The sequence below is a fragment of the Girardinichthys multiradiatus genome, chromosome 21 (assembly GCF_021462225.1).
Source record: "Girardinichthys multiradiatus isolate DD_20200921_A chromosome 21, DD_fGirMul_XY1, whole genome shotgun sequence".
NCBI classification, from domain to species: domain Eukaryota; kingdom Metazoa; phylum Chordata; class Actinopteri; order Cyprinodontiformes; family Goodeidae; genus Girardinichthys; species Girardinichthys multiradiatus.
In genome coordinates this window covers 14,403,102-14,425,691 of record NC_061813.1, presented here as the reverse complement: position 1 = coordinate 14,425,691, position 22,590 = coordinate 14,403,102, and the positions used below count along the sequence as shown (strand labels likewise).

General features: G+C 38.4%; 1 protein-coding gene across 9 annotated transcripts in view; it reads right to left on the bottom strand.

Annotated features, from left to right (window-relative positions):
- ntng1a (netrin g1a) overlaps positions 1-22,590 on the bottom strand; it is a 202,966-nt gene that overhangs the window by 14,108 nt on the left and 166,268 nt on the right. For 3 of the 9 annotated variants that reach the window (XM_047350445.1, XM_047350444.1, XM_047350447.1), the window contains exons 5-6: positions 13,700-13,726; positions 4,116-4,283 (exon numbers count right to left, since the gene is read on the bottom strand). In XM_047350445.1, the coding sequence (XP_047206401.1) occupies positions 4,116-4,283; positions 13,700-13,726 (195 nt within the window). Of the gene's footprint in view, positions 1-4,115; positions 4,284-6,461; positions 6,522-9,001; positions 9,047-13,699; positions 13,727-22,590 lie in introns of all 9 variants that reach the window. The other 6 variants (XM_047350448.1, XM_047350449.1, XM_047350452.1 and 3 more) reach the window with 5 other exon arrangements.

The following is a 22,590-nucleotide window of genomic DNA, read 5'->3' as shown; positions in this document are numbered from 1 at the left end:
ATGACAGTTGTCCAGCAGAGATTCATTGACACCCTCCACAAGGAGTGTCAGTCACTAAAAGTTATTGCTAGAGAAGGTTGTAGTTCATAGATTAAGCGCAAGAAAGTTCATGGAAAGTTAAGTGAAAGAAAAAAGTGAGGCACAAAATGTCCACAAGCAACAGGGATAACAACATCCCCAAAGGAATTGTGAAGAAAAGCCCTTCAAGAATTTTTGCTCTGATCTCCAAGGTTTGAACTGCAGCTGGAGTCAGAACTTCAAGAACAACCACACACAGATGTATCCAGGACAAGAGCTAATACGTTTCTTTCTTAGTGTTAAACAACTCCTGAAGCAGAGACTACATCAGAAGCATGTTACTTGGAACGAAGACAAAAGGTCGTATTTTCAAAAGTCAAATAAATTTGGCAATTAAATTGGAAATCAAGGTCCTGGAGTCTGGGGGGGGAAGAGTGGAGAGGAACAGAATCCAAGCTTCTTGATAATTTGAGAAGACATGTCATCTGCTGGTGTTGGTTTATTGTGTCTTCTCAAGTCCAAAGTTAGCACAGGCATCTGGCAAGAAGTTTCAGATCACATTATGCTTCCCTCTCCTTATAAGCTTTATAAAGATGCAAATTTCCCTTTCTAGCAGGACTTCCCACCTGCCCACACAGGTGAAAGCTTCAATACCTGCTTTAATGACCATGGTATCACTGTGCTGGATTGTCCAGCAAACTAACCTGACCTAAACCTCCATAGGGAATTGATGGAGTACTCCTTAGAAGAAGACGAAAGACACCAGAGCCAACAGTGTAGACGAGCTAAAGGCTGTTATTAAAGCAACCTGGGTTTCCCTAACCCCTCAGCAGAGCCACAAGCTGATATCCTCCATGGCATGCTGCACCGATGCAGTCATTTGTCCAAAAGGAGGCCCAAACATGTAATGACTGCAGATATTGTATAGTACATAGACAAAGCCTTTCAGTAGCCTAAAATTTCCATTTTAAAATCCTTTAGTTTCTTTAGGTCTTATGTAATGTTCCTATTTTAGGAACATATTTGTTTTGGCTTTCATTAAATAAAGCATATCTCTCTGTGTGTAATCAATCTAATATATGAATAGCAGTTTTTAAATTTAACTACCTAAATAAATTACCTTTTCTATGATATTCTAATAAATGGAAACATCTGTATTTTAACTGATAAAAAAGTATTTCTAGATAGACAGAGAAAAATGCTACCATTTCAACGGTAATGAGAATAGAGAAAATGAGCAGAGTGAAGTTGATTTTAAATGCATGAAACCTTTATACACATTACAACATATTTGTAATTAATATTTTAATGGTTTAGCCATTATATGAGAACCTAGCATGCAATGAGCCTTTATGCAAAGCAATATCGGTAGATCTGATTTCAGATAGACTAAGAGAGCTTTTGTAAGCATGCTTCTGTAAAATCAGAATCATTCATACAGAGATAAAGATGGACAGATAGAAGATGGATGGTGGTGTGAAACAAATGAATAATTTAGAATGAGAGAACAGTAGATTGAAATGGGCATTGTTGTAATAAATTATTTAATTCAAAAAATTTGAAAATGCTTCTAAATTTGTATGTCTCTCCTTCTGAGGTTAACAGGGAAGAGTGGTCTTACTTACCACTTTAAACTGAAAATAAAATAAATAACCTGTAATGTCTCTTTTGACCTACACTTGATTGACCTTTCCACAGAAAATAGAACACTCTGCAGTCAAAATATCACCTATTTTGACAGTCCCTGACTATAACATTGCACCTTATGTATCTGCGTTGCATGTGGCTTCACCTGACTGAGATCCAGGGGTCAGGCAAGAGGAGAGAGGTGACGGCACATGACAAACTGGGGGGTTCACAGAGAAACACAGTCAGGGTGACGGCGAGCTCAACACTCAATAACGCCTCTGTGACTCTTAATGCCAAGTGACGGGCTTCAGCTGCTCCTCCTGAGGCTATTTCATGTATATGACATATGCACTCGACTGGCATCTTTCACTGCCTGTGTGACTTCTCTGGAAAAATTTCTCTCAGAACTCCTGTTACCTGTCAGTCTTCCCCCTCAGGACGTACAAATGCACCTGACACTCAGAGCTGTGAATTCATCCTCGATATGCTAGGAAAATATTTCAGAAGGGAACCAAACTATTACCTTGGGAGTTACACGAGTTGTAGTACACAAGGAAAAAACAGATGTTGTTTAAAAATGCTTGCATATGAGTCATGACAAAAATAGAAATACTAGGTGTTGATGGCCCTTTTTTATGTTGTGTACTACAAAAAAGTGAGCATTGAATATAACCAAGTGAAGTTCAGAAATAGTTTGTTTTTACTACCTATGGTTATATCATACAGCTTGTGTAGCTGCTACTATGGTACACAACCCCAGGTTAAATGTGGTATTCCTGCTAACAAGTGCAAACTGCTTGATTAACTACAATCTTGGCATCCCAGGACAAAAGCTGTACTAAAGATTTTCTTATCTTCAGTCCATTGGAAAATCAATACATTGGAAATTTGGAGTGTTTGGATGAGTTTAAGACAAACAACTGGCAAATATTCAGCAAAATGAGCAAACATTTTAAATTTAGCTACAGGTCCTTCTCAAAATATTAGCATATTGTGATAAAGTTCATTATTTTCCATAATGTTATGATGAAAATGTAACATTCATATATTTTAGATTCATTGCACACTAACTGAAATATTTCAGGTCTTTTATTGTCTTAATACGGATGATTTTGGCATACAGCTCATGAAAACCCAAAATTCCTATCTCACAAAATTAGCATATTTCATCCGACCAATAAAAGAAAAGTGTTTTTAATACAAAAAACGTCAACCTTCAAATAATCATGTACAGTTATGCACTCAATACTTGGTCGGGAATCCTTTTGCAGAAATGACTGCTTCAATGCGGCGTGGCCGCATTGAAGCAGGTGCTTCTGCCGCTGTTTCTGGTTCAAAAGTGGCTTGACCTGGGGAATGCGGCACCTGTAGCCCATTTCCTGCACACGCCTGTGCACGGTGGCTCTGGATGTTTCTACTACAGACTCAGTCTACTGCTTCCGCAGGTCCCCCAAGGTCTGGAATGTGCCCTTCTCCACAATCTTCCTCAGGGTCCGGTCACCTCTTCTCGTTGTGCAGCGTTTTCTGCCACACTTTTTCCTTTCCACAGACTTCCCACTGAGGTGCCTTGATACAGCACTCTGGGAACAGCCTATTTGTTCAGAAATTTATTTCTGTGTCTTACCCTCTTGCTTGAGGGTGTCAATAGTGGCCTTCTGGACAGCAGTCAGGTCGGCAGTCTTACCCATGATGGGGGTTTTGAGTGATGAACCAGGCTGGGAGTTTTAAAGGCCTCAGGAATCTTTTGCAGGTGTTTAGAGTTAACTCGTTGATTCAGATGATTAGGTTCATAGCTTGTTTAGAGACCCTTTTAATGATATGCTAATTTTGTGAGATAGGAATTTTGGGTTTTCATGAGCTGTATGCCAAAATCATCCGTATTAAGACTTTAAAAGACCTGAAATATTTCAGTTATTCTGCAATGAATCTAAAATATATGAATGTTAAATTTTCATCATGACATTATGGAAAATAATGAACTTTATCACAATATGCTAATATTTTGAGAAGGACCTGTATATTCTCTAGGAAGCTACTGTGAGTGATACGGTATAGCTATCATATTTATTTAGAAAAGTGTTTCTTTTCTAAATATTGTACCTAGTTTATTTCATACCCTTTGATTACAAGCTAACATCTTAAGTGTAATTGAGCATACTTACCTAGCAACTAAATGTAATGTGAATCTGTGCTTACTTTTTTAATCCATGAAAGAAATTAAAATCACTTCAACATAATTATTGTAATTGTAATTCTGATCCTTGTAATGACACTGTAGTGCTTAAGGAGAGGAGAATAACAGAAGGGGGAGAACAACTCTGGAACATGAGGACAGGACAATGTACTTGGATGACTAACTGGTGTAGCATGGAGTGACACTACCTTTTCTGAGGAGTCAAAGACACGAAGTGAGGTGGAAAACATGTATAAGCGTGGTGGCAGTGAAGAGGGCCAGGTGGGGAACTAACCTATGCACACATTTTCATCGTCCAGTTCTGCTGAGGCATTGCGGTAGTAGCCCAGCTTGCACAGCTGGCAGTGCTGGCCCCTAGTGTTGTGCTTGCAGCTCACGCAAATGACGGTGTTTAGCACCTCGATGTAGCTACATCGGTTGGAGTGGCCGAAGCATTCGCAGTCTTGCGAGAAGAGAGGAAGTGTGGAGGGAAGAGACGGGTAAAAGAGGGTTGAGATGTTCGTGCTGCAAGTGCTACAGCGGAAGGATAAGCAAAGGTCTGAGCGAGGCGCCATGGCATGCGAGGTGAAAATGCTGATGCTGCATGTTGGAGATGTTGGTAGATCATGGTCAGTCTGGCAAAGGTACAGCCAGAGTTAGAAACACACAATCACAAAGAAATACCATTGTTAGTAGGATTTGAGAGGTCACATTACTTCAAGCACATCACAGCACAGGGCGACAAAGATGGTACAGAGATATGATTACAACTGAACACCACAAAGCATAAGGCAGGTCAAACCATGAATGCAATGGATTTTCAACTACTTGCTAGTAGTAGGAACTTTTGTTTTCCTTTAATGGACACGTTAATTAGCTCTGAGCAGATACGTTCACAAGTTTTTCTTTCCAGGCACAACTCAAGTTTGAACTATTTAGGGGCAAGTCCAAGTCAATGTTCAAGTCTTTCACCTCAAGTTTAAGTCGAGTCTCTAGTCCCTAATAACTGAAATTACAAGATGCATGCATAGTCTACTCAATTCTCCAAAATTCAACAAATTCAGGATATGAAAACAAATTAATAACTTATAGCCTATTATTATACTCCATTATGTAGGGTATACAGACTTTATTTTTCCTTACATTGAGTTGGAGATTGTGCCAGATTATTAGAAAAACCATGTTCTCATTTTGCATTTAAAACACTTGGTTTTTACATCTAAACACTAAACAAGACAGAGCTGGGCCCGATGTAGTGAGTGGTAGTGAAAGAATGTTGAATTTTCAGAATAAACATCAGGAGAAAGAATGAAATGCCAAAGGTAAGTTACGTTCATTCTGTTCTAAAATGCAACAAACTTGTTTTTCTGGCACGTACTGTTGCAGACATCGATGTACATGCTGTGCTTAACATTGCCATGACAACCAGTCATTTGGTCCACCCAATAGAAACTCAGAGGGAGCAACATTAATCAATAAAATGAGGAAAAGTATAAAATGAAGTCTCGAGTGTTTAAAGCATGAGTCCAAGTCAAGTCTAAAATTGTAGTTTTTGTGATTTTTGGTAATTTTTGCAATTTAAGTTTGACTTCATTTAAGTCTCAGACCTGAGTTCTCATCTCTGCTTCAGAGTAACTAAAAAGTAAAGAAACAATTCAATACCACCTAATACCTCAGTCTTTATTAGTGCTGCTCATATATTAATAACTAAGAAATACTTAATTCACAGGGTCAGCTGAGAATGTTCAAAACCTAAAAGGATATTTTCTAAGCACAATAACACAAGTTAAATAAAGAAGTATGTAGTGATGCTATGCAGTATTATGTCATGTTCAACATTAAGTATGAAGCTGGTTTGCAGACCGGGGTCACTCTATGTAACTTTATGGCGCTGCTGCCTAAGGCACGGCAGTTGGTCGGAGAGCAACCCCAGCTAAACACTCTTCAAGTGAGGTTCAGTTTGTCACACTGAGTGACCACTGGCACCATGTGGCACAGCTCAGACAGATGTGACCCTTAAGCCTTGTTGGCAACCGAGTGGACTGACAGCCTACTCAAAGTTCCAGAACAGGGGGGTAAGCAGATGGAGCGTTCTTCCAAGGGATTTCTGTTATTAAGAATCTGTATTAAGGTCAGTTCTCTCAGTTCAACCAATACCAACCTGACAAGGCTTGAAAAACAAAAGGAGCAGAAAGTCAAGTCCATTCTACCTCTTGACTAAATCAGCCAGTCCAATCTGAGTGTGAGCTAAAGCCTTCCACACTACATCTCTCACTCCTTCAGACATAGTTTCAGAAGACAAATATTCTCTCTTTGCTAGAAATAGGCTAAGGTCATAAATCATGCACACGTTTCCCCAAAAATAGTTGTAGCAGAAACAGCCATTTTATATGTGCTGAAAAGAAATGACTCCTTTTATAGTGTTTAGAATCCATTCTCTACAACAATGAGCCCTTCATGTGCTGTTTACCCTGAAAGCCATCAGTCCAGCACTGAGCTGAAAATACAGATGATAGCTTTGGAGCTCTCTGCCACTGTGATATGAGGATCAGAGAGGTTACAAGTCAACATAAACATCAGTGCACACAGGGGAAAGGCTTGGGTATCATCTGGGGACGATGATGAATTCCAGAGCTCCTACCTCGCTTGCTGTTCGCAGCATGGACAGAAGGGGCAGTGGACAATGCAACTTGAGGAGCTACTAGACAAATTAAAAGAAGAAACAAACAAATGAAAGAAAACATATTGCAATCAAATATAACACATGTAAGGTCAGAGAAATGAAAAAAAAAAAATGGTATTGTGCCCAATGACGTTAAATAATGATACGAAAGCAACATATTTAATGATGACAATGACAAATAAGGAGATGTGCCAGGTGGAGCTGAATGTTACAAATGCCTTAGATCAAGAACAATGAAAATCTCATTGTTCCTTTTCAGTACTTCATTTAATCACTAATCCTTTTATGTGTATGTTTCTCCAGACAGAAAGTATCCCTTCACAAAACTACTCTATAGTAAGGGGTAAGGAAACCAGGAATGCTTAGCATTTACATTTGTGAATAGTAGCCGGAAGTAGCGGTAAAGAAACTGGCCAGAAGTGAATACATTTATCCACTGATTTCTTCAGGTGAGAAAAATAACCATAGATAAAACTAATGCTAAGACGAACCTCTGCTTTTGTATTTGGTGACATAAAGCCTCAACATATACTCTTCATGAGTTTATTCATAGCCATAGAAACAGAGAACAGAGTGTGCTCGCTCTGTGCAAGGTTGAGCCTGCACTATGAAAAAGTGTTTGCCCCTTACAGATTTAATCTGTTTTTGCTTTTTTTGTCACAGATAAATGTACCAGATCATTAAAGCAAATTTATTTTCTGAAAAATGTTACTTGGGTAAAGACAGAAAGCTTTTTTCATGAAGTCATATATTGAAGGAAAAAAATAACTATCCTAATGAACCTGGCCATATGTAAAAAGTAATTACAACCCCAAACTCCTTAAAAATCATGATTAAATTGTGATCAACCACAAGTTTGGGAAAACTGAGTTAGTTTCATTAATTAGACCCAGACCTGATTACTGCCTGACCTGTGAAATACAGTTAACCCCAAAAGCATTCATTCATATCTTTTTTCCACATGCCATATTTTTTAGAAGATTTTATTGGAAACAGTTTCTTGAAACCCTTTTTACATTAATTAATCATCAATGTAATTCCTATGCAATTCCTATCAGCAACAAACTCCTTCTGCCAGGGCTGTGAACAATTTTGAACTAAATTGTGAAACTTCTCTGGCAATATGAAGTAGGCTGAAAGATCTCAAAATGCAACACATCAATGAACCAATGAACCACATTAAAAACCATTATCTAAAAATGGAGAAATCATGTAACAGGTGTGACCTGTCTCGGGATTTACTGGCAAACCAAAAATATTCCAAGAGAGCTGCATAGGAGGTCACAAAAGAACCTAGAAAACTTGCACCAGTAGACATAATTCAACACTAAGAAGGAAACAAGGTATAGAGGCATAAATGGGAGATTTTTGTGGCCAGATCCACTGCTGACAACAAAGATCCACCTCAAATTTACCAAAAAAACAATCTTGATGATTCCCAAGACTTTTGGAAAAATATACTGTAGATTAGAAAGACAAGCAGGTCATGTTTGTCCTATTAGATCTGGTGTAAAACTAACACAGCCTTTAAAAAGAAAAACATGCTGACAGTCAAACATGTTGGCAGTAATTTGATGATGTGGAGTTAGTGAGGTTCTGAACCTGGACCACTTGAATTCTGCTTTCAATCTGAAAATCTAGACAATCAATGTTCACCTCTTAATGGCTAAAAATAAGCAAATTTTAAAAATCTAAAATTTGGAGTGGCCTATTCAAAGTCTGGGATGAATTTTATTTGAGATACTGTGGCAGGAGTTTCAACAGGCTGGTAATTCTCAAAAATCCCTCCTATGTGGCTGGACTAAAGGAATTTGAAAAGAAGAGTGGGAGATGATTCAGAGCCATGTGGAAGACTCATTGCAAACAACTGATGGCAGTTGTTGCGAAGGGTGGAACAAATAGTTATTAGGTTTGGAGGGTAAAAACATTTTCACACAGGGCCAGGTTTTTTTGGGCAGCTTTTCTACCTTGATAAATAACATATTAATTTGAAAACTGGATTTTGTATTATATTGCATTATCTTTGTTGATAAAAAATTGTTTACTGAAACATTTAGGCTTGACAAACAACAGAAGAAAGCAGAAAGGAAGCACATATTTTTTATCAAGACACTGCACATGATGGATTAAACAAAGATGAGCCTGTCATCTGCATAGAACATCAGTGAAACCCCTTCGGTTTTTTTCAACTAAATAGCTGGTTGTCTCTTAGATTCTCTAAACCTAATGTATACATGTACAGTGCAAACACTGAAGGCTAGAGAGAATAAAGCATCATCGTGTACCATACTGAATCCACAACTCTCTTTAAAATCTTCTTCATATTCAGCAAAAGCCGCAGATAAAGATCTTTTAGTTTATCTTGAAGCCCAAAAAGATGGAACACAGTACTCCAGGAAAGTTTTGGCTACCGAGAGCCAGTCTTTAATTATCATACAAAGATCTAAAATAAATGAATCCGTGGAAAAGATAACTGTGTCATAATCTTAAATGCCTACCTTCTTTTCGGTTAGCAACACCTAGAGACGAGACATTCGGCCGTACTGCGTGCAATTAGAAGAAATCAGGAGTTATTCATTAATCTTTGTGTGATGCACTTAACAGATTGTCTACGGGAAAGGGGGGGGGGGGGGGGGGGGGACTACGTGGTTGTTGACACAGACAACTGGAGACATGAAGATATCCGGCGTGACTCAGTAGGTCAGAAATCTGCAAATACAATGGGTCAGGGCTGACATGGACGAGCAAGAAGAATGTATCCAAAGACCCTTTAAAAGGACATTGGAAAAACGTTGTATGTAATTGGTAACTTCCATGGGCTTGTTGTGTATGTGTATGCTTGTAGACATGACAAAAATGAGAACAGAACAAAAGAAACAAAGATAAAATTCTCATAAACGTAATATTTCATACATGATTTATGCAAGGAATTTGATACTACATATAGCAATTGAAGGCGTTAGGGGGCATTTTGTTTAATTCATCACATTGACTTTGTAATCAATATCTAATTATGGCGTATTTCTGGTGGAGGAATAACAATGAATAAATAATGGCAGGTGCTGGCACTTGGAATGATGGACTGCTGTGGGTAGCATAACCTCATAATTACATACAAGTCAGTATTTCCGTGTCAGGGAAATACTTTGCGGTTGGAAATGGAGAGGACTCAGCCAAGCTGGAGGAATCTGGATATCTTTCCTCATTGTGCCCCTTTTTCTCTTCACTTGATCTTTCCGTCCTTTTGCTATCGACTCCATGAATCATGCAATCTTTGCCAATTAACATCCAGCGGTGTCTTGGCAAGAAGTCTATTTCCCTAACTATGCATGCAAAGAGTATGTGAGAGCTGTTCATGAGGTGGTATTTCAATAAATTATTTATTTATTAATGATGCAGGACCTTGCCAAAGTATTTTTACTGCTGAAACCTTTTCACATTTTGTCATATTATAATCACAAACTTTTATGGATTTTATTGATATTTTCTTTGACACTAAAACAAAGTAATACGTAATGCAGTCAAAGAATAATTACATTTTTCAACATTTTTTTAACTTCAGGTTTGCCATAAATTCCCAATTTAGGTTTAGGCTCTTCTAATTCATGAACATGCTTTGATATAATCCCTTCCATTGTAGCTCTGGCTGTATGTTTCAGGTCAGTGTTCTACTGGTAGGTAAACCTCTGCCTCATACTCCAGTCGAGGGGTCTATGGAACCATTTTTGCCCTCAGTCCAGGCCATTAAAGCTCATTTAGAGGCCCAAATTTGACATGACCTTTTGAAAAAAGACAAGCTCTATTTGATAAATATCTATCTATAATAAAAAATGCGTTGTCTTTAAAAAAAAACCACATTTTTAATTTTCAAAAGGAATGTGGGAAATAATGTAAAAAAAAGCACTTAGTTTCCAACATAACAACAAGAAAAATAGATCTGAAGAAATATTACCACCATGTTTCACTGTGGGGATAGTATGTTCAGGAGGATGTGCAAACCTTAATAACCTAACTCTGCTTTAAATATTTCTACAACTTTATTCCTGAGCTGTCTGTTGCTGTCACGATGCCGTTCGTTCACTTATGTCCTCCTACAAACATATGCGACCTTCACACAACAGGAGGATTTATTATACTGATACAGACAGGTGCACGCAGTTTACCAACTTCCAAAGGCCACTGGTTGCGCTGGATTTTATTTAGTGCTATCAGATAAAAAAAAAACTGATTACAAATGCACAGCACAGATTTTCCACACTGCATTTGTTGGTCTACCATAATAATATACCACTAAAATATACTGAGGTTTGTAGTTGTAACATGACAAAATGTGAAAATGTTCAAGGGCTATGAATGTTTTTCAAAGGCATTGTGAGCTTGGTATGTCTACACACAGTCATGTTTGAAGTACCTCAGAATTACTAGTTATTGATTCTGAATCTGCTTATTAAGTACAATGTTCTAATCCCTTTTTTTTCTTTTAAAAAATATTAAAAGCCATGCCTACATGGAGAGCCTGGTATCACTGCTTACTGCGACATCTCCAGGGGTTTAAAGTCATGTAAGTTGCCAGATGAGAAGCTCTTTGAAATGACAGATTAACAAATAAAGAGCTTAAAAAGCAGGGCATGCCTCATCACCACTCAAACTCAGGTCTTATATCTTACAAAATGTGAAGTGCCCTGTTTTTTTTTTCATTGCTTGCATTTGTATCCATTGTCGCTCTGTTGAGCACATCTCGCTGAAACTGCTTCCTTAGACTTGCAAGGAAACTGAGGAACAAAAATACACATGGGAAAGCTGCATGCTTCAGTTGGACTTGATAAAGCCAGCTAATTTTGTGTTTGCAATTGACTGAATGTAATACACATCTGGGTCCCATTAATTATTTGGCTATGGAGAATATGCAGGTAAGGCGAGTTAAATGAGTGGTGACGGATTTTAATCAATTCCATACTCATAATGAAATGCAATCTAGCAGGACCAGGATTGTTTTTAAAATATTAATTTCACTTTAATGGTCCGCATTAGGCAATTCTGCCCGGCTTAATAAACTTGAAATAGAATTGAGAAAAGTCAATAAGGAATTCAATTACCTTCAACCAACAACATGAAAAGCGTATTGCTCCGTTTTTCCCCCAATGCACGCTCCGCCTCGAGTCCTTTCAACAACCTCAAGGACGTCATAACCTTTTCCCTCCCCCCCGCTGCTTTGTTAACAATGCCGACATAAACTTGATATTTGTTTGCGCTCAAAACACCTTCATCCTCTTCAATGTGTTTTAGAAAAGAAAGGCAGTCAGCATGTTTAGATTTTACTGTTAGCCCCCGTTCTGTGGGGGGGGGCTGCTGCGACAAAACAGCTAGTTGTGAGAAATCCTAATCCCCCCCCCGGGGTGCCAATCTTCTGGATGAGAAATGAAGACTTTGGGTATGTGTCCAATCTATGTCACCCACCCTCCAGACTCACACACACAGATCAGGTTGGACACTCTCCATGGGAAGGATTTGAGGACAACAGTTGGACATGGTGTGGCCTGGCATATTGGATGTGCATGTGCAAGCATGTATGAAGACCATCCACACACACATACGCACACATCCTACACACACACATAAACACACACACATAAACACACATACAAAGCTCTAGTCCTGCCATGTGCAGAGAAGAGGAGTAACTTCTACAGATGTGATGATGGAGGCAAGCAGTGGAAGTTTGTTAGATGGGGGTGGGGGCTGTGTGTCCATTTCTGACTCTTCTAATAGCATCGCACTTCAAAGTAGTGTTCTCGTCCTGCGTAAGCCTGATTAAAAAACCTCCTGGGAACAATCCGTTTCCATCTTTACTTTGAGACAAACATGCTTAGAGAAACTGTCCAAATGCTCATCTTAGCTCGGGAATAAAGAAAAACAAGCTGCATGTATGCTTTAGAAAACCTTAAGTTGTTAACTTTGCATTAATTGAAGCACCCTCTACATTTACAGGCACCCTTGGTAAAGATCTATAAAAAGTCTTTAACTAAAATGATCTTTTACTGCGGTTGCCTAGTCTGATGAGGTTTGAAAACATTTCTATCTCCTTAACAATCCTCCTTACGGTATATAGTGGGAAGACAAACTCAGGTCGTCATCCAGCCTTGTTTGTCACAGTTTCTAGTGGCTATTTTCCTGTAGCCATTTCCTGACTTCTAAGGATCAACAGACCTCTGTCTTACAAGAATGGCATGTTCTAGATTAGATTAAAGAAACGGGCTACTGTTTCATGTCATATTTACATCCAAAGGAAACAGGATATTTGCTCCTTTGGGATGTGTAAAACATTTTAACTATATATATATATATATATATATATATATATATATATATATATATATATGTACATATATATGAAACACAAATTTGATACTTATTCAATCACTGTTTATCAAAATTTCACATGATCATTTGCAACAATTTAGAGAGATTGTACACGCCTCTTTAATCAGCCAGTCAATAACGGCAAAGAATCAGGCAGGGAAGAAGCAAATTACTAATCAATCTGGGAATAGAGAATACTTGCTAAGAATCTGGGAATAAAGAAGATTAAGGAGACTTGAGTCTGGCAGTGGATGCACTTTGGCTTGTTCAATACAGTCATATGGTTCCTTGCATCACGTAGCCTTCCAGGCAGCGGTAACATGAGACATGGCACCTCTTTTCTTGCTCCATCCTCCTCAGGGGCTACTGCTTGACAAAGATAATACCAGCCAAGGCGTTTGAGGCTTATATTAAAATGACCCCTCGTGACATTATACTGCCAGAGAGGTCTCGGCACTTTAATAAAGTCTAGATGCCATTTATTTATAATGCATGGGAGGGTTGGGGGGGGGGATGACATTGGGCATGCAGAGCTGGGCAAGTGCTATCTGGTTGCGTCTGAATGAAGTAAATTAATATGCCCGCTTCATGACAATATAGCCTACAGCTATTGCTTACCACCTCACGCCAGCCCCCACCAACAAAAATGTTAGTCAATAGTTGTCGAGAGACTTTTTGCAGGGAGATTTGAATCAGAAATGAACACTTGGCACCACAGTTAGGGATGTTCGATGAAGGTCGGAACAACAAGCAAAGCAAAGCAAAGCCAAGCAAAGCATCAAGCATTTATATAGTGCCTTTTTAGTATTAATAATATTCTGATGCTGTTTACTTACTAACTGGACCAATGTTATTAGGAACACCTGCAACAGAAGAAAAGAAAAAAACAACTTAAATGACAACATATCATTGACTTAAAGTCAGCACAACCAACATATTTCTTAAATTCTTGAAGTTAAGCTTAAAATCTTCCTGAGCCTCTAATCTTTACAATGTGAATTGTGTACACCTGAGTTAACATATATAATATATTTTAAACACTGCTAAAAGTCAACCCTTTAAACAGTCTGTCTTGTAAACTTTAGTGCTCTTGTATCTTCCATTTTCTCTCCCTTGGTGACCCTGTGATGACCCTGTCAATGGTCAATGTTCTCATCAGCCAAGTAAAAAACTGAAACTCTGCAGCCACAATCCCAGCCCTGCTGAAAAAAGACCTATTTCAGTGACTGCATCATGCTGATTTGTGTCTGGCATTAGAGTACAAAATTAGCCTCTGAGTCAGTACTTTTTTAAAGCCTCCCTTTGTCCCAACAACAACTGCAAGTCATTGCAACATCTAGAGATGTCTTCTTTTCAAAATAGGTCAAGCTCTGCCAGATTTGAAGGACAGTAGTTGTGGACATCCATTTTCCAGTCTTGCCACAGATTATAATTTGGATCTAGGTCTGGGCTTTGACTTGGGCATTCCAAATATGCTTTGATCTAAACCATTTCACTGTAACCCCTGCTGTATGTTAACGGTCAGTGTTTTTTGGATGTCTCTAGACTTCTTACAGGATTCCCCTGTGGTCAGCTTCATCCATCCTTCCACCAACACTGACCAGCTTTCTTGACGCTGCTGTAGAAAATCCTCCCCACAGCATGATGTTGTCATCAACATGTTTTACCAGTAAGAAAGAGTGATTTGCAGTGTGTGTTTTTCACCACAAATTGTGTTTTGTATGTAGGCTTGTTGGGACCCCAGCCATGGGTTACAACATAAAAAGCCAGTAAGGCTTTTTTTGGAACTTTCAAAATAAATCACATTAACCTACTTCCAGTCAGGAACAGGAACAAGAAAGGTAACAGCGGACTTCCCATGACATCACTGTTGGAATAAAAACCCCGCGGTCCAACGAACAGATTTCTTTCCATTTGGATTCCAGACGGGAACTTGACAGGAGAGGCACCAAACAGCAGTTATGTTTCCTTGCTGGCAAGCAGACATAACTCTACAAACTGGATTCAAGAGTGTCATATGATCATGCGATCATATGCAACAAAGTTAAGTAATGATTTGTTGTTTGAGGATCCGGCATTCATTCATATAAAGGTTGTAATGAGACAAGCTTGACTTGGCTTTTCTTTTGAGGCCTCCAGAAGCAGTTCTAATTGAAGCGGATTTCCACACGGTCAGGAAAAGAAGGCCCGGACCGCATAGCATGCTTCCTGTGTGCATGTCCTGGTAACGAGACCTACCCCGCCACATCGTGGTCACTCAAGGAGCCGAATGTGCCTTGTCGTACAGTTCAGCCGGGCCAGCAAAAAGCCCTTCCCCACAGCTACGGAGGTCCGCTGCAAGCTAACCCTTTGTTTACCCACACGTGGATGTTTTCCTCAACGCCCAGGACAACTCCTCCTCAGCACGGTTCACGTAAGAGGTAGTGTTTGGGCAGAGAAGATTAGTTTGGAGTTCAAAAATCTAAATAATGTTCATTTAATGACGTTTGTTTTGTTTGTGTTGAGAAACTCAGCTACAATAAGTTGTAGCAGAGTAGCACTCAGCTAATGATGTGTTCTGTGTTGTGTTTTTAAAGTTAAGACAAACTTTATTTATTTATTTTATTTTGGTTTTAAATACAGAAGACCGGCCATAACTAATTAAACACCATTAAGACCCAATTATCCAGAATTTTTGGCTCTTATTCAAAAAAATATTTCCTTAAATATTATTTAAATCCTGTAGAGACTCACAATAAGAAACACGAAAAGCAATTAGAGAAGTTACACAACGGATGTTGTTTGGTGCTCAGACCCCAGAGGAAGACATGAATGCTGAGAATGACATGAACTTGAATTAACGTCTTAGAGTTAGAATTAGAATTGTCTTCCCCCCGGGATCCGACACTGGTGATGGAGTGGAGGCCTGATGATAAGATAACTGGAGAAGCTGAGAATCCCATGGAGGCGATGGGGTGGAGGAGGGTTGAAGTTCTGCTGACAGCTGGGAGATCCATGAATGGGAAACTTTAAATGCGGAGCCTTGAAGGATCATTGGCTGAGGATTACTGCAGACTTGAGACTTGATGCTGATTGGTTGGAGCGGAGACACACGGAGGAGCCATTGGATGAAGCTGGAGGAGTGGGTGAGTCTCCCAGATTGAATTTTCGTTATCACTCCATTTTAATAAATAAAGGCAGCTAATTAAACACCGTTGATAATTAGTCATCCAGAAGGTTGGTTTTATTCAGCAAATCATTCTTTAAAATGTTATTTTATTAAAATAATCTTTTATCTGATCTTGCATTACTGCCTAAATTGGTTCCAAGATTAACTTAACTTCATTTCCAGATTCTTCAAGATAATCCTTGGTTCTCAAACATAAATAACATTGGTAATATTGCATCACTCTTTTTGCCATAGTTTTCAACCATCTTTGATTCACTTGTTTATATTTTACATAGCCCATTAGTCTTCCTTATTCTTTCATTCTGCTTGGTAGTTTAGTTGGGTTGTTTCAGCATAGCAAAGAGTTTATTGATTGAAATATGTTTGATTGTGAGTTGACTTATATTTGTTAATAAATACTAATGTTAATAAATTGTGTGAATTCATTCTGTTTGTGTACAGAGTTTTGCTGTTCAATAATTCCAGAGCTTGGCTCATCCCTTTCAATTTTGTCCTAATACCACTGTCTTATTGGGCTGGTATTCACAGGACAACCCTTAACAGACCGAAATATTATTTAATAAAATATTAAAGTATTAATACTAAATATTAAATAATATATTCATATTCATAATCACGGCAGGCTAAAAAGCTACATTTTGGTTTTATCCGACCAGAGCAATTTCTTCTACATCTTTGCTGTGGTTCACAACTAGTGGCCATGGGACTTCTTCTGGTTTTCTTTTGGCCACTCTTCTAAAAACTCCTTATTTTTGGGAAACTCTGTTTAATAATTTAATTACTTCTCTAGACAATTAATTCCACTGAAGTTTATTTAGGGGTATAGGAGTAAAAGAGGATGAGTAAAGTATAATTTTTCTACCACGTTACAATTGTGCACTACACTATGTTGGCACATCAAATAAAATATGATTGAAAAATATTGAAAGTTTGCAGTTGTAACGTGACAATATGTGATTCAGTTCAAAGGGGTATGAAGAGTTTTGCAAGGCCCTGTATCAAATAGTGTCATTAATGCCAAACTATGGCTTTGACACCCAGACAGGACATGTCTCATTCTGCTGCCTGCTCGTCCACCCCTCCATCGAGCAATCTCTTGAGCCAGGCAGCCACTGAGCAGATAATGCAGTCTGTCTCATCCCCATGGTGACCAGATCTCTCCCACACCAGGACCTTGGCTGGCTGTAGATCTGAGGACACTAAAGACATTAATGCATCCGTAACTCCGATTGTTTCCCCAATCTGAACCAACCATGGACATCTTGGTTTGGTTTTTAATTAGCACTGTAAATGCACGCGTTCACAGTTGTGACAGCATCAGACACAAACCACAAAAGATAAGCTGTTTTTCCCACCTCAGGTTTAAATTCCTCAAAGGTGTGTGAACATGCCAGCTGTGCATATTTTTTCGGTCAGCTCTGGTCTACAGGGGGATTTTCTGTGAGGACATCAATACCAGCTCGAGTTTTTTCTAATCGTCCCTTTTAGATGGAAGCCCTGCCTCTCATTCACCATGTCTCCATTCCTTCAATGAGGCAGCGTGCCCACCAAAAACAAACAACCTCCTCTCCATGGGAAGGGAAGCATGCTGAGCAACTGGAGACATGCTTTCACATTCCTTTCAAGCTGGAGGAGATGAGATGAAATACAAAGAGAGCCCTCTCTGCTCTGTAACTCAGATCTCTCATGTCATCCTCGTGCTAACACACCTAAAGCAGAGCAGGCATGTGTGCGGGATCTTCAGTGTGGCCTGTTTTCATGTGATGGAGCCGTCTCCAAATCTCTCCAGGATCTTAAGGGGGAAACATGAGAATTTCATGAGTGTGTGTGTTTATCTACGTGGACTTTGATCCTGCTGCTGTCATTCAGTCATTCTTCCTTTGATCTGTGCCTACCAGTTATGTTTAGGAGCCAAATATGTAAACTGTGTGAAAGCTGTGTAGTGCAGGTTGCCACAATGACATACGGATCTCAAACCCTCACGGGGGTGGGCAGATGCTCAGCCGGGGACAGGAAGGACAGGGCAAGGATAATTGCAATCACGCTCTGTGACACACCGGAACAACAGGACAGTGTCAGTGCAGAGGAGTAACAAGCGTGTTTTCAAACAATTGAACTGCATTATGGTCCGTGGTGTCCAGGAAATCCATTTTGACAAGACAGAGACAATATTCAAATTTGATGTGCAATAATATGCATGACATATCTATCTGTGTTACAGTATTCATCATTTTAATTTATTTACACAATACAAAAATACTGAATACATTACAATATCATGCAGTATTACAAACGTAACAATCAATGATTCATTATAATGAGAATTAACATAGGCATATGACAATAAATTAGAACATCATCAAAAAGTAAATGTATTTCAGTAATTTCATTCAAAAATTGTATGTCATTTATTATATAAAGTCAGTGTAAGCAGCGTGATACATTTCAAGCATTTATTTATTTATTTAATTATTGCAACTTGCAAGGTCATGGTGAAGTGTTAAGGAAGACCAACGTAATTACTAGTTGCCTTCAGTTTGTCTGCAATTGATGAATCTGATGTCTCTCATCTTAAATGAGGCCAGTTTGCTGACCAATCTAGCACAGTAACACCAAGGTAATTAAAGGAGGCAATGATACTTTTGTCAGTATGGTCAAGTGCCAAGCACTGCTGTAAAATGAAATCAGCATCTCTAAATAGCTTAAGTTGATGTGTGTACTAGAATTTCCAGGTAAATGGATGTGCTGACATTGAAGTTGAGAAAACAAAATATGACATTTTCTTTAGCAATTGCATTTGTGGTGTCAGTTATTATCTACTGCACAACTTACAAGATAATAGTCTTCCGCATTATTGTATACGCTGTAACAGAGCTTTGCCGCATTAACATAAAACATTTTGGCTCTTATATATTGTTCTGATTCTGTGAGAAACCAAATTTCTGGATTTCATGAGCTGTAAGCAATAACCATAAACATTTACAAAAATAAAGGTTTTTAATATATCACTCATATACTACATGCATTTGAGTTTTTGTTTATTATTTACTGAAGAAAGTATCTTTTTGAGGACATATCTCACTTTGTAGAGTTGTACCTGTACTTATTGTAAATAAAGAATAAAACAGCCAACCATTTAAAGCCTTCCTCAACTAAACTGATCTCTGCTTAGCTACTCTGCTTGAGAAGCATAGTTACATTTTTGTTTGGCCAAGAAAATATAGAAAATAAATAAACTTTAAATATTATTGACAAAGATTAGTGCCTCTCAAACATTCTATACCAAGCAGGACAGCAGTCAGTACTAGGTTTTCCAAGTAGCACCATATCTACAGACATTATAAATAAAACAAGACTTGACACTTTTCAATTTGTTTTGTGATAAACATAAAGAAAAGATTAAAAAGGGTCATTCTCATCCATTGGCTCTGCATGACTGGATGAAAGTTGCAGTTTTATTATATGCTCCGTTTTTCTTGAGAAGTTGAAAAAAATTAGCAAAATGTCAGATGAAGTTGAAACTCCAAGTGGTAAAACCAAGTGTTTCCTATCAACCCTGACCTCAAAATCCAATTTGGTTGCCAAGCATATAGTAGGTGGAGTAAAAGAAAAAAGATTACTTTTAATTTGATTAGTTATATAAATAATAAGTCTTTAACACACAGTACTATGCAATCATTTTTGGGGAAGATGTCGCTACAGTATTTAAAAATACCAATGTGGAGAAATACATTGTTATCAGAAAATCAATTAGTAATTACTACTGGCTTTGAAGAAGTAACTGAAACAAGGAAAAGTTCTGTTTGAGGTCATTCCTTGATCTAGTTTAATGATTCAGAGGTAACTAGAATACTGTATAAGTTGTCAAAAGTACTTGTTCCTGGTTCACTGTTGTCTTCTTCGAGTTGTAGAGGGAGTTTTTGACATATCTTCAACTACGTCTGCCTTTAGATATGTTTCTGGTGAAGCAAAAATATATGTGCTTGAACCATTAATCCTTTTGACTCTCTGTGTTTATTAGCTGTACTTCACAGTTAGTTCTTTACCTTGCAGCCAGGTAGCGCAAGTACGGCTGGTGCCAGCTACATCTCAATAAACACTGGCTGTCATAACTGTACAGGATTGCACTTTATTTTGCCTCTTTTTTTTTACATTGTTACAGAGTGCTTAACAAAAGAGAAGTTGCCAGAATCTTTGAGTTTTTGTTTGGTTTTAAACAACTAAAAATAATGACTTTTGGTTTATTTTTCTCTTTAAGCACACAGAAATAAAATGCTACCAATTGTCCATGAGCCTTCCCTGGCATGACAGAGACGTATCAGATCCTTGCAGATCAATACTCCTGTTTTGGATTTTCTGGAATACCAGCTTTTAAAGAATTTAACAGCCACTATTTTTTTCATTATATGCTTTTGTCAGGGTGTGACATCCTAGACTTTGTTTTATGGTCTCTTGTGATGGTTTATTTTGTCTAGATGTCTCTATTTTGGTTTTTGTATCACGTTTATTAGTTTTTTTTTTTCTCCCTCTACCGCCTCCTGGTGTTTTGTTGTTTTCTTCCCTTAGGTTTCCTTTATGGTTGTTTCCTTGTTACTTTGTATGGTTCTCTTATCATTATTATTATTATTATTATCATTATTGACTGTACCCCGACTCTTGCCCAATGACAGCTGCACCAGCCCTCAACCCCCGGCGACCCTGCAAGGACAAGCGGGTATAGATGATGGCAAGATGCAGCAGACAAGCAAGCAAACAATTCAACTCAGATAGCTTACGAAGTAAACAATAAAGTGCCAGTAATGTAATGATTGCAGTAATGTTTCTATGCTAACCTTTGTTGCTTGGCATCACCTTCTTTAGTTACTATTAACTAAGCTTGTGTTTGGAAATATACTTCATGACGTGTTGCCATTGTAGACACCCAAATCTTTTTCGCCAAGGCACTTCGATGAACCAAATTAAACAACAAGAAAGAGAAGCCCTCTGCAACACAGTACTTAGAAGGGTCTTGTTAGGCATCTGATAGAGCAATAACAAACAAAAGCTATCTACATCTAGTTTGGAAGATTAGCAGGGGACCGACTACATTAAGTGGAGGAGCATATAAGAATAGAAAAACAAATATGACTCTGGTTATTGAACCAATTACTTACATTAGTGTGCAATAAGAAACAGTTTAGGTTCACAGTTTGAGCAGGGATGTTCTTCATAACAAGGTTTTGCAGAGAAAACATTCACAATGTACTGCTGGTCTACCAGCTGCACAAAAATAAAGCTTTGATTCAACAAATTTGCAGTTACAAACATAACTGGAGAACTGTTTAGTCTTACATCCAACAATGTGCTGTATATATAATGAATAAAGAATGGCAAAATGTTTTAATATGTATATCACAACAGAGGTGTTAATCTGGTTATATTCTTGATGAAATGCAGTGTGTTGGGACACTTTTCCACCATTTTCTCCGTAAATATAATCATCTGTTTTACAAACAAGTGTTTGTCGAATTGACTCTTCATCTGTCAATTCGCTGTCGCTGAGTGAAGTTTAACCTTTGCTTCCAGTGGCACCAGTGGCCTGTCAGTGCAATTATCCACTGCTTTATGAACAACCTGCAGGGCACGAGCACATCCGCGGATCCCATGTCGGGGTCATTCGATTAATTTTCAATCACCGTCAATTTCAATCCTCTTCACCTACCCGGCCATGCCATTACGGGCCACGGCAGCAATCTAATTCCGTCCTATCGCACAGGAAGAGCATTAGGAGCTGCTTATGTTGACGGTGTGCTCCATTGATTTCTTTTTTTTTGCATGCTGAGCAGAGATCAGGACGGCAAGCTGCTGGGTAGCAAACATGATCTCTGAGGGTTGTACGCTTCGCCTCATATGACATCTGCATGTGCTGGGTCAGCACAAGCCACACACAGACACGTGTACAATTGAAGGCACTAAAATAAACTATAGCTTGAGCAAAAACGGCCATCAACTCATTTTTAACAAACCTCAACGCATAAAGCAGAGTGGTAAAAGGTCTCAGAGCCTGTGACCTATATTCATACCTCTCAATGTATTTTATTTGTTTTAATGATAGCAGAACAATAAACAATAAACCAGGGAATTTTATAATATAATTTATTAATAGTTTTTTAATTACAAAATTAGACACAATCTAACATGTTCATCAAACATTTTTGCCTACATTCAAAACATTGTGTTTTGAAAAACTGACACTGCACATCACCTAGGACCTATCACCCCCGTAGTAACACATAGTGAAGGCAGCGTCATGCTGTGAGGATGCTTTCCTTCAGCAGGGGCAGACTGATTTTGACTCTGGGGCCAAGAAAAGCCCATAAAAGCTCCATCTTTCCTTTAATATGTGTGGAGGTCTTCTGTCCCCCTTTGTGCAACCAACATATTCATCAGCACAGGTTTCCACACTACATGGTTTAATTTGATTATTTATTTCATTGTAAGTTAAATAATCTTTATTTCAAGTATCTTTACCCATGCCTCTCTATCTTTTTTTATGGTTTTTGAGCCATGTCGTGACAA